Genomic DNA, 12,401 nt, shown 5'->3' on the forward strand with positions numbered 1-12,401 from the left:
CAGAGAGAAAGTTTGAGTGTCTTCAGAGAATCAACCAGCAACAGTAAAAACTTGTCAGCACTTTATTCTGCTCTCTTTGTCAAGCTGTTTTTGAATGCAAGAACACATCTTGAATGTACACCCCTCACGGTGCCAGTGTTGGTTGGTTGTACCTGTACACAACTCTGCTGTGCCATATTTGTTGCTCCACCATGATGATGTTGTTGGCGAATAAGCACAGATCAACCTTTTCAGCAGTTGTTGGATTTATGTCGCAGTCTTGAGTTCATTGCAAGGGTTTCAGATGAAATCTAACCACACTGGGAGAAAAAAAACCTTAATCAGTATTTTTGTCATGATTTACAGCAAGAGTATACTAAGCAGTCAAACAAGGTAAATGCTAAATGTGCTAAATGAGTAAAAGTAAAAAGGGTAGATGCTGAAAAACTGAATTTCCAGCCTGATCTCACAAGAAAACGTAAGTATTTTACGTTTTGACAGTTTAGTGGCTAATTCGTATAATTGAACTCGTACGAAATTGTACGATTTTAAAAAGGAGGCGTGGCACCTAACCCCACCCCTAAACCCAACCGTCATTGGAGGATGAGCAAATCGTACTATATTGTACGAATTAGATTGTACGAATTCGTACGAATTAGCAACTAAATCAAAAAGTTACGAATTGCCGTGAGATTGTGTTGGAATTTCACAACTGAAAAAAAATACTTATTGGATATACTAATTTATTTAAGGTAAGTGGTTGCAAACAATTTATATAGGCTGAATTTAAACAAACTAATTCAATTTAGTAGTGTTCAACTTAATGGTAACACTTTATAATAACTACACACTATGAATCATCTGTTAAGCATTATTTTCCTACTTTGGTCAAGATTAATTTTTCATAACTAAATTACTGCGTTATTTACAAATCATTTCTATTTAAGATTAGTTGGGATTTTTAAAGATCATTCAGAATGAGTTAGCAAATGATTAATAAACTATTAAAATTAACATTTATATATTATTATTCAGGCATATACTAATAGTTAATTTGTATGTTAATAAATGCTTTATTAACTCAACTTCATCCAGTTTTGTGACCTAAATTGAGGACTATTTATGCTTTATAAATCCCTTATAAATGACAGTTAAAGGCTCAGTATCAAATAAACAATAATCTTTGCTATCTTATCTAAAAAGTAAAATTACTGTTAAGTTTATGCATTGCTGAATAACAGAAGTGTCAAAATATAACATAAAACTGGATGAAACAACAATTTAATAATTTAACAATATATTATGATACAACACTTCAATGGTATTTAGATGTTTAAACTGTAATTTTATTTTAGATAAGACTGCAAAGATTTCTATTCCATTTGATACAGTTTCATTTGTGTATTTCCAAATGAATAGAAATGAATAAAGTCATTTATTTTCTCTTTTTTCCTGTTTAGAAAACTGAGCTTTTATATTTATATATATATATATATATATATATATATATATATATATATATATATATATATATAGTCCTGATAATAATTAACAAAGTATGAAAATACAATTATTAAACAGATAATATGTTCTTATAAGTCAACATTTGTATCTGCAGATATTAACTGCTTACTAGCGTCTATTAATGTAGAGTTAATACTTAACAGATAACAAATTAATTATTTGCTGATGATTAGTGTGTAGTTATAAAGTGTTACCAAAAAAAAATGTTTAAAATCAGCACATATATCAGCACAATTGTTTGCAACTGGTTACCTTAAATTTTTTTTGTAAATCTTATGAATAATTTTTAAGTGCTTTATTTAGCACAAAAATTATGAAATTTTGTGTTTGTGCAAAGTATTACCAATCAAATATTTGGGGTCAGTGTGATTGTTTTTAAGAAATGAGTGTTGGAGTTTTACTGTATGTAGCATGAAAATGGAAAGCTGTGACAGTAAAGACATGTAAAATGTTGTTTTTGACAATTGCAATAAACAATAAGATGTTTATCGTTCATAAAATTTAAAATTTCCCATGACTGTGGGTCATCTGAAGTTTTCATGAAAAAAAATTAAAATGTTTATACAAAATATATTAAGCAGCATTGCTGATTTCAATATTGATTATGTTCTGGTTAAATTATATATTTCTTGAACACGAATTTAGCATATCTAAATGATTTATGATCAATAATTTTAAACTGTAATAGTTTTAGGACTTTTTTAATCATATAAATAAAATCCAGTTTACTGGTGCTAATGATTATTCAATTTCAAACATTATTGTCTCTTCAAATTGAAAATTCTTACCCAGTTGTTTTGTTGTTGTTGGTTTAAAAGGCACAGATATGAAATAATTTATTGCATTAGTGTTAAAAAATACAAAACTAGGGTGATATTTGCTGAAAACCATGACAAAAATACTGCTTAAGGCAGTTATTTAAATTAAAATCTTTAGTTTTTTATTTATTTGTTTGTCTGTTTGATTGTGTATTTATTTAAAGGGGACCAATGAGTACTAAACTGAGTCCACCTTTTCCTCCAGTGTCGCTTTACGCTCTCTATGTCCCAGTATTTGTTTATTTGTTTGAATTTTTCAAGTGGCATCACCAACGGACCACTTGGCTGGCATAGTCCTCAGTGGTGGTGACCCGAGTTTGGTTCTCCACAATGGGCTCTTTGCTCTGGTTGACTCTGCGCTCTCTAATCCACCGTCTTTCCTCTCTCCTCTTCAATCTCTCCTCCTGCCGCTCACGCTGTCGGACGAACTGATATCTCTGTAGAAAGAGGTCTTTGGCGAACTCATACAGCTGCATATCCAGCACATTGAGCTGCTCTATCCGGCTACGCATGTCGTCCCGCAACTCCACATTAGCGGCCCGCGTGCTGTTGATCTGCGTGAAGGCGGAAATGAAGCGAAGGTGGAAAGTACGCTCGAACAGATACTGCGTCTTGCGTTGAAACTCGGTCAGGCCGTAGAAAGCCATGTTTTTGAGGTTACTCTTGGCGCTGGCCAGGAGAATGGGGTTTCGCTCGCTCTCGTTCATGGTGGAGAGGTTGTAGCAGCCCACCAAGCTGAGGTCAGCCAACATGCGCACCTGCCTGTTGTTGGCAAGGTTTGAAGGGCAGTCCATGAAGTCGTGTAGGGTGACCCCCGACCAGTCGTCTCCGTTGTAGCAGGTGGGCAGCTCGTCCTGTGTGGGGGAACGGCCGTCGCACATGTGGAGCGAGGTCTTCCAAGTGGCTCCGCGCTGCACGTGCTTCCACTCGCTCAGGTAGCGGGACACTGGGTCTCGCAGCATGGTGATGTAGTAGAAGTTCCTGAAAAGAGAATCACAGTTTTACTTAAGTTGTGTTTGTGCTTTCACCATACCAAGTTCGTTAAGTCATAAAATTGTTTGTTTGGTGAAACTTTAATTTAGGTCTATAAAACAAGACAAGTTCATTTAAACCAGGGGTCCTGTAGTTTCTAGACTATCTGGTTCAGGTGTGTTTATTTACATTAGGAACTAAGCTCTGCAGGAGCATGGTTGGACACCCCTGATTTGATTAACCAAATGATTTGATGAACCAAAGTCAAGTCAAGTCCCTTCATTAAATATTAATAGGCCTATAAAAGCATGTTCCCAGGGTAATAACAGTGTTTTGTTTTTTGGACTGTGAAATTTAAAAGACACTGATCTCAGAACTGGCATTAGAACAGTTTTAACAAAAAACGTTTTTAAAAAGTTAATTAATTAATTCATTAATTCATTCATTCATTCATTTTCCTTCAGCTTAGTCTCTTTATTAATCAGGGGTCGCTACAGTGGAATGAACCGCCAACTTATCCAGCATATGTTTTTACGCAGTGGATGCCCTTCAAGTCACAACCTAGTAAACACCCATTCACACACATACACTATGGTCAATTTAGTTTATTCAATTCACCTATACCACGTCTTTGGACTGTGGGGTAAACAGGAGCACTCGGAGGAAACTCACACAAACACAGGGAGAACAAGGGGATAACTCCACACAGAAATGCTAACTGGCCCAGCTGGGGCTCGAACCAGCAACCTTCTTGCTGTGAGGCTACAGTGCTAATCACTGAGTCACTGTGCAGCCTGTTAAAAAATCAACATATTGTTTAATGTGAATTACTAGGCATGGTAAATTACACATATTTTTGTTTAAAAACTCCAGCCCTGCATATTAAATAGACATACAGTAAGCTTTGTGAAAATATATTTACTCTCTGTTTAATGGCTACAAAATAAGTTTCTTATATTAATGTTTCCCACAGGGCTATTTACTAATAGATTGTTAGCAAAAATATACAGAATAAACATAGTTAAACATGGTAAATTTTTATGTGACATAGTTAACTTGTCAACCATCTAAACTCATATCCTTGTGCTGTATGAAGTCTTCATTTGCAAATTTGACCAATATTTTTTACTCTCTTCAATTACAGTTTTTTTTCCGTTTTTAGATTTATCAATTTATCCTTCATTGTGAAAGGAATGCACTGCATGTAGGCATGGGATGATAAGCGTTTTCAAGGTTTACTGCAGTTTGGAAAAGTCAAGGTTTTAAATTTTCAGCAATTCTAGTCCTAAGGTATGTGTACGATTTTTTTATTTAAGTTTTTTTTATTTTTATTTTTTTAGGATAACAGTATCTCCAGCAGAAAAGATTCCATTTTAAATTGTTAAAAAAATTGTTTTAAATTGTAGTTTTTGAAACAAATGAAGACAGCAGAAGTCAATAATTCATTTAGCCTGACACTGTTCCAAAATATTTTAAATGTATCTCAAAATAAAATATATTGTGTTCAAAGGGTAAAAAAGGTTTTGTTGTTTACCCAGACATTTAAAAATAATTTATTTTAGAGCAGTAATCACAATACAGCGAAACTGTGATATTTTTAACCAAGTTTATCATACCGTCAGAATCTTATACCGACCCATGGCTAACTGCATGTAGACAGGAAGCAATGTTGAGGCGAGAGATTGAGTTTGTAAGCTGGGATTCATACTATAGGGACGCCTGAAGCAAAATTGCATTACATGTTGGTGTACTGCCCACAAGCCTATCATTGTAAACCAATTATTATTAACCACACACTCAAAAAATGACATTTGCAGTTTTTTCACAGTGTTTATTTAAAATGAGCTGAAAACACAATTATTGAGTTTTTGTTGTGACAACTTTAATGTTTTATGTTCAATACACTTAAATTTGTAAAAACTAATAAGTTAACTTAATTTCTTGACGTTGTCCCAAAACAAATGGATTGTGTGGAACCTAACACTTTTTACAGTGCAGATTTTATACTTCAAATCTTCAGAATGGAGTTAAACATGACAAAATTCTGAAACGCAATGATAAACATGATAAAAAAAGTAAATGCTACACTACAATTTTCAATACCTTAGCAATGTGATTATATAGTTATATGTGTTCTAGAAACTTTGCATAATGGTTAAACCAAGGTCTTATTTTAAAGAGTTTTTAAATTGTGAGAGCAAATCTGCAGAAGAAAGATTTGTTTACTAAATGAAAATATGTAAAATCACACATTTGTTCAAATTATAGAACAAACTTCAACCCTTGTGGTGTCCAAACTCCTTCTTTAGAAGCTTGTTAATACTGTTATTAGCCATTCATGCTATATAAAAAAACAAGGAATGTGGAAACAAGTTAAACTAAAACATACTTAGCATATTTTGCTATACCACAGACTCTTACCTGAAAAGCAATTGAGCACAAATGAGTAAAAACCTATTCTAAAAACCCATAAATGGAACCCATTGGAGATTTTAGCCTTTCCAGTGAGTAAATTAGCATAATGACTGAACAGCCATTTGTCTGAGTTTTATGTTCTTTTTATCCTCATAAAAATCTGTGATAACCATGATAAACCTATCATCTAACCTCAACATTTCAGTCATACAATATTTTCAGCAAAGAGAGGCTTTGAAACAGAGCATATTTTACACACATCACTGCATCTCCTATAGAGAAAGGACATCATCTCAATCCTTGTAAGTCAAAAGACAGGCTGAGAAAAAAAATTGACATGTTTCAATACATCTGTTCTCGGCAATGCAGCATAAAGGACATTTGTAGGTTAAATAGTGACATACTGAATAAATTAAGAATAAAAAGCATCTTTTTTTTCTCAGGGTATGCTTCCACATTAAATAGGTACAAATAAAAATAAAAATTACCTCTTACAATATAAAAATAACCTCTGTTCACATGGATCTGCAAAAATGACTAAAAACTCTGCATGATGTATGCCAGACCAGTAAGCGGCTTTTATAAAGGAACACTACATATACACAAGGAACATAACAACAAACCGTGAACCAGTTGAAAATCTATTTAAAAATGTGATGATTCAAATGGACTGAAAGGCCAAACAAATCGAAATATGAGCAGGAGTTGATCAATATTAATCTCTGATGGAAACATGATTAAAACACAGTGGTTCCGGCTTATTTGAAAAAGAACAACAGAAAGTACAGACAAGCCTTACTTTGGTAATAAGAGATTGATTTTATTTGTATAACCTTGTTTACGTTTCAATATAGTTTTTACCACTAAATTTGCATTTATTAATTCAAAAGATGCTTTTATTCAAAGTGATTTACAAATGAGAAATATTATTATATTAAGAATATATATATATATATATATATATATATATATATATATATATATATATATATATATATATATATATATATATATATATATATACATACACACACACACACACACAGTTGAAGTCAGAATTATTAGCCCCCTCCCCCCTTAATTATTAGCCCCTCCTGTTTTTTTTCCCCCGTTTCTGTGTAATGAAGAGGTTTTTTCAACACATTTCTAAACATAATAGTTTTAATAACTCATCTCTAATAACTGATTTATTTTATCTTTGCCATGATGACAGTAAACAATTTTTGACTAGATATTTTTCAAGACACTTCTATACAGCTTAAAGTGACATTTAAAGGCTTAACTAGGTTAATTAGGTTAACTAGGCAGGTTGGTGTAATTAGGCAAGTTATTGTATAACGATGGTTTGTTCTGTAGACTATCGAAAAAAAAAATATATAGCTTAAAGGAGCTAACAATTTTGACCTTAAAAAGGCTCTTAAAAAACTGCTTTTTTTCTAGCTGAAATAAACGAATAAGACTTTCTCCAGAAGAAAAAACATTATCAGACATACTGTGAAAATTTCATTGGTCTGTTAAACATAATTTTAACAGTATATATATTTTATATATATATATATATATATATATATATATATATATATATATATATATATATATATATATATATATATATATATAAAATCTCTCTCTCTCTCTCTCTCTCTCTCTCTCTCTCTCTCTCTCTCTCTCTCTCTCTCTCTCTCTCTCTCTCTCTCTCTCTCTCTCTCTCTCTATATATATATATATATATATATATATATATATATATATATATATATTAATCAGCTAAACAAATTGCCTACTCATTTTAAATAGAAACTTTGTGCAGAGTTAATAAAGAACAGCACGGCCACAATTAAAGAAGACCTATAATGCCCCTTTTTAACAAGATGTAAAATAAGTCTGTGATGTCTCTAGTGTATGTATGTGAAGTTTCAGCTAAAAATACCACACAAATAATGTTTTATAACTCTTTGAAACTGCCTCTTTTAGGATTTGATCCAAATTGTCTCATTTTTGGTGACTGTTGCTTTAAATTAAAATGAGATTGTGCTCCACGCCCTCTTTTCAAAAGGTAATAAATGCTAATGTGTCATCATAACAGAAGATTCAAAACTTGGCAGATGGCTGCTTCTCACTCAGGGCTGTTTATGCTAATTAACCGAGAGATCATCACTAGTGAATGGGACTTCGCCCCTCTGATCACACAAAGAGAGAATGTCAATCAAAGTGTCTCTGCAGACTGTTTTTTTTAACAAATATTATTATAAAAAATAGAATTAATACATTTTTACAATTTGCCACACAACTGTTTAAACACCTTATAACAGCGATTTTTGCATCATAGGTCCCCTTTAAGAAGTCTTTTACATGCAATGTATTTGCCACAATCGCTCATTTTTTTGTTTCAGTACAAAAAAAGAGGCAGTGCAAATCAAAGTTTTTGGTTAACATAATCCCTTAGCCCACATAGTGTAAACATTATAGATTTCTTCATTTGGAATGATATGCACATGTATCATTAACAATCATGTCAAAAAAGCACCTTTCAAAAAAGCCAATAAATCCAAATAACCGTTTTTATTTTATCCAACAGAGAAGTATGTGATGCTGTAGAGAACAAGCTGCTAGTGTACAGTCCAACATTCAGTCAAATGAATTGTCATCCTTGGCTTATACTGTACATGATTCACAACTGTTATCTTTTACGCTTACGTCTAGAAGAACACGTGAGGGAACAGATGCCAGTGAAGTGATATTAACAGCGGGCCGATTCGCTAATGAAGCGAGAGGAGGCAGGCGCAGTCATGGTCTGATGGGGAACGGGACTGAATGCTCTGTGCTGGGACAATAATGAATGAAGCAGATCTGATGTTCGTCCAGAGAGGACAGACGTCTGGGACAGAGAGCATATCCTCTGTCTGTCTTCCTCTGATATTCAAAGGCTTTGAGACCAGTGGTCAGAAACCAGTGGCTCTTCAACAAAAATTGTGTTTTCTTCACAGGTTTTTCATCCTTCATCAGCATCAGTGATCATTAAAAATGCATAGACACAGCACTAGAGATGAGATTCTCTCAGAAAACAAAAAAAGTCAATCACAATTTATTTATTGTAATGTCAAATGAGGCTAATGAAAAACGTATTTACAACACTAACATTTCAATTAGTGGAGCATGATGTGCATGACTTCACTCAACAGTGGTGTTCATCGATTAATTAATGTGCATTTCTGAGCAAATTGAACGGGTCAATGATTGTTTCAGCAACAAAACTGTGACTTATTTCATACCAGTCTATTTCAGCAGAGAAGGAAAACAAGCTAAACATACTCTGTTATATGGCTTTTGATTCTACTTTATTTCAAGAAGATTTAACAGTGTGTACTTCTGTGTGATTCTATTTTCTTAATGGGGTGACACAGCGGGACCAAGAGCCAGTCATTGGGGCCCATTGGAAAAGTCAGCTTTTTTATAGCTAATAGCCATATTCTTATCTGATTAAAGACAGACTCATATAAACAAGACTGTGAAGCTAATTTTAACAATATACAGTTGAAGTCAGAATTATTAGCCTCCCTATATTTCCCAAATGATGTTTAACAGAGTGAGGAAATGTTAACAGTATGTCTGATAATATTTTTTCTTCTGGAGAAAGTCTTATTTGTTTTATTTTGGCTAGAATAAAAGCAGTTTTTCACTTTTTAGAAAACATTTTAAGGTTAAAATTATTAGCCCCTTTAAGCTATATTTTATTTCGATAGTCTACAGAACAAACCATCATTATACAATAACTTGCCTAATTACCCTAACCTGCCTAGTTAACCATAGTTAAGTCTTTAAATGTCACTTTAAGCTGTATAGAAGTGTCTTGAAAAATATCTAGTCAAATATTATTTACTGTCATCATGACAAAGATAAAATAAATCAGTTATTAGAGATGCATTATTAAAACTATTGTTTAGAAATGTGTTGAGAAAATCTTCTCTCTGTTAAACATAAATTGGGGAAAATAATAAACAGGGGGGGGGGGATAATTCAGGGGGGCTAATAATTCTGACTTCAACTGTATATGTAAGAACACAACACCAAAAAACACATTTGTTTATTCATTCAACACAAACAGAACACTATTAAAAGCCCACATTTTTGTATTTACCACAAAAGACACTCACAGGCCACTTTATTAGGCACACCTGTCCAACTGCTTGTTAGTGCAAATTTCTAATCAGCCAATTGCACTGCAGCAACTCAATGCATTTAGGCATGTAGATATGGTCAAAATGATCAAATGGGGAAGAAAGGTGATTTAAGTGACTTTGAACGTGGCATGGTTGTTGGTGCCAGTAGGGCTGGTCTAACTATTTTAGAAACTGCTGATCTACAGGAATTTTCACGCACAACCATTTCTACAGAGATGGTCCGAAAAACAGAAAATATCCAGTGAGCGGCAGTTCTGCGGGTGCAAATGCCTTGTTAATGCCTAAGGTCAGAGGAGAATGGCCAGGCTGGTTCAAGCTTATAGAAAGGCAACAGTAACTCAAATAACCACTCGTTACAACCAAGGTACAGTATGCAGAAAAGCATCTCTGAACGCACAACACGTCAAACCTTGAGGTGGATAGGCTACAGCAGCAAAAAGCACACTGGGTGCCTCTCCTATCAGTTAAGAACAGGAAACTGAGGCTACAATTCGCATAGGCTCACCAAAATTGGACAAGAGAAGATTGAAAAAACGTTGCCTGGTCTGATGAGTCTCGATTCCTGCTGCGACATTCAGATGGTAGGGTCAGAATTTGGCATCGATAACATGAAAGCATGAATCCATCCTGCTTTATAGCAATGGTTCAGGCTGGTGGTGGTGGTGTAATGGTGTGGGGAATATTTTCTTGGCACACTTTCGCCCTATTAGTACTAACTGAGCATTGTGTCAACGCCACAGCCTACCCAAGTATTGATGCTGACCATGTCCATCCCTTAATGACCACAGTTTACCCATCTTCTGATGGCTACTTCAAGATAACGCGCAATGTCATATAGCATGAATCATCTCAGACTGGTTTCTTGAACATGACAATGAGTTCACTGTACTCAAATGCCCTCCACTGTCACCAGATCTCAATCCAATAGAGCACCTTTGAGGTGTGGTGGAACGGGAGATTCGCTTCATGGATGTACAGCTGACAAATCTGCAGCAACTGCATCATGCTATTATGTCAATTTGGACCCAAATCTCTGAGGAATATTTCCAGCACATTGTTGAATAGATGCCACGATGGATTAAAGCAGTTCTGAAGGCAAAAGGGGGTCCAACCCGGTACTAGTAAGGTGTGCCTAATAAAGTGGCCGGTGAGTGTATAATTTAGTACTTAAAATCAACAGAAAAGTTGTCTGCGGTTTGCAAAATCTGCTTTATCTGTTTTTCAGCTGTGAAATTGACAGCACTTTAATCCAATGGCATTGAGAGTTGAAATGCCTCTTTAATCCACCCAATAGTATTGAGTATTGTGAAAGCTGTTGTAAGTATATGTGAAATAATTGGCAGTGAAAAAGACAGAGTAGGTGTGTTGTACTTCAAACAGGGCTACACATTAGATTTTAAAGAAATTGCTCCTACATCACAGATGTTATACACTGAACAATCTGCGGTGTTCAGAGGCTAAGCATATTTTTCTCACCCTGTGCCACCTATTTAGTACTGCCCTTTCTGTTCGTTTGAGAACAGTAATACACAGCATACATCAGGGGTCATTCATCTTGGTCCTGAAGGGCCAGTGTTCTGCAGAGTTTCTCTCCAAACTTATACTGTATATACAGATGAAGTCAGAATTAAAAGTGGTGCGATATACATAGCGATATGAATACAATTTTGCCAGATGATTTGAATAGCTCTCTTAGAAAAAATTTCATTAATTTAAATCGACTGGGGTGATAAAATAAAATACATTACAAGCATATATAAATACGACAAAGCCAAAGCAAAAATAAAAATTAAATAACAGTGCTTTATGCTTTTCTACAGAGTCTAACAGTATTAAAGTACAGATGTTAAATAATGTGCGCCACGGTGGCGCAATGGGTAGCACGTTCGCCTCATAGTAAGAAGGTCATTGGTGCGAGCCTCGGTTGGGTCAGTTGGCGTTTCTGTGTGGAGTTTGCATGTTCTCCCCGTGTTCGCGTGGGTTTCCTCCGGGTGCTCCGGTTTTCCCCACAAGTCCAAAGACATGTGGTACAGGTGAATTGGGTAGGCTAAATTGTCCATAGTGTATGTTTGTGAATGAGTGTGTTTGGATGTTTCCCAGTGATAGGTTGCAGCTGGAAGGGCACCCTCTGCGTAAAACATGTGCTGGATAAGTTGGCGGTTCATTCTGCTGTGCCGACCCAAGATTAATATAGGGACTAAGCTGAAAAGAAAATGAATGAATGAAGAAATATTGAACAATCCAACATAAAATAACACGGACATCATTGTATAAATAATTTTCAAAAATACAATTCAATATTATCTTTAATTCGTCAATAAATAATCAAACACAATGTTCACAAACAAGCACACTCTCCAGTGTGACACGCCATGCAGGATTCCCTATGACGCGAAACTACGTCATGCGGAACTCCCCATGAGTACTAAATCACTAATATGTTACATTCTATCATTCTGTAAAGCTACATAGAGGTTCTAGTATAGATTGGCATGTTTCTTGCTAGGTGGTT

The 12,401-nt window shown here is 34.6% G+C and overlaps 1 protein-coding gene across 1 annotated transcript in view; it reads right to left on the reverse strand.

The window, feature by feature from the left end:
• Positions 1 to 2,238: 2,238 nt before the first annotated feature.
• The window catches only part of hs6st3b (heparan sulfate 6-O-sulfotransferase 3b), a 104,984-nt gene continuing 94,821 nt past the window's right edge, over positions 2,239 to 12,401 (reverse strand). The window contains exon 2 of the mRNA XM_056466100.1: positions 2,239 to 3,302. Coding sequence (XP_056322075.1) covers positions 2,588 to 3,302 — 715 coding nt within the window. The 3' untranslated portion in view covers positions 2,239 to 2,587. The remainder of the gene's footprint in view (positions 3,303 to 12,401) is intronic.

This window comes from Danio aesculapii, chromosome 9 (genome assembly GCF_903798145.1).
Source record: "Danio aesculapii chromosome 9, fDanAes4.1, whole genome shotgun sequence".
Lineage (NCBI taxonomy): Eukaryota > Metazoa > Chordata > Actinopteri > Cypriniformes > Danionidae > Danio > Danio aesculapii.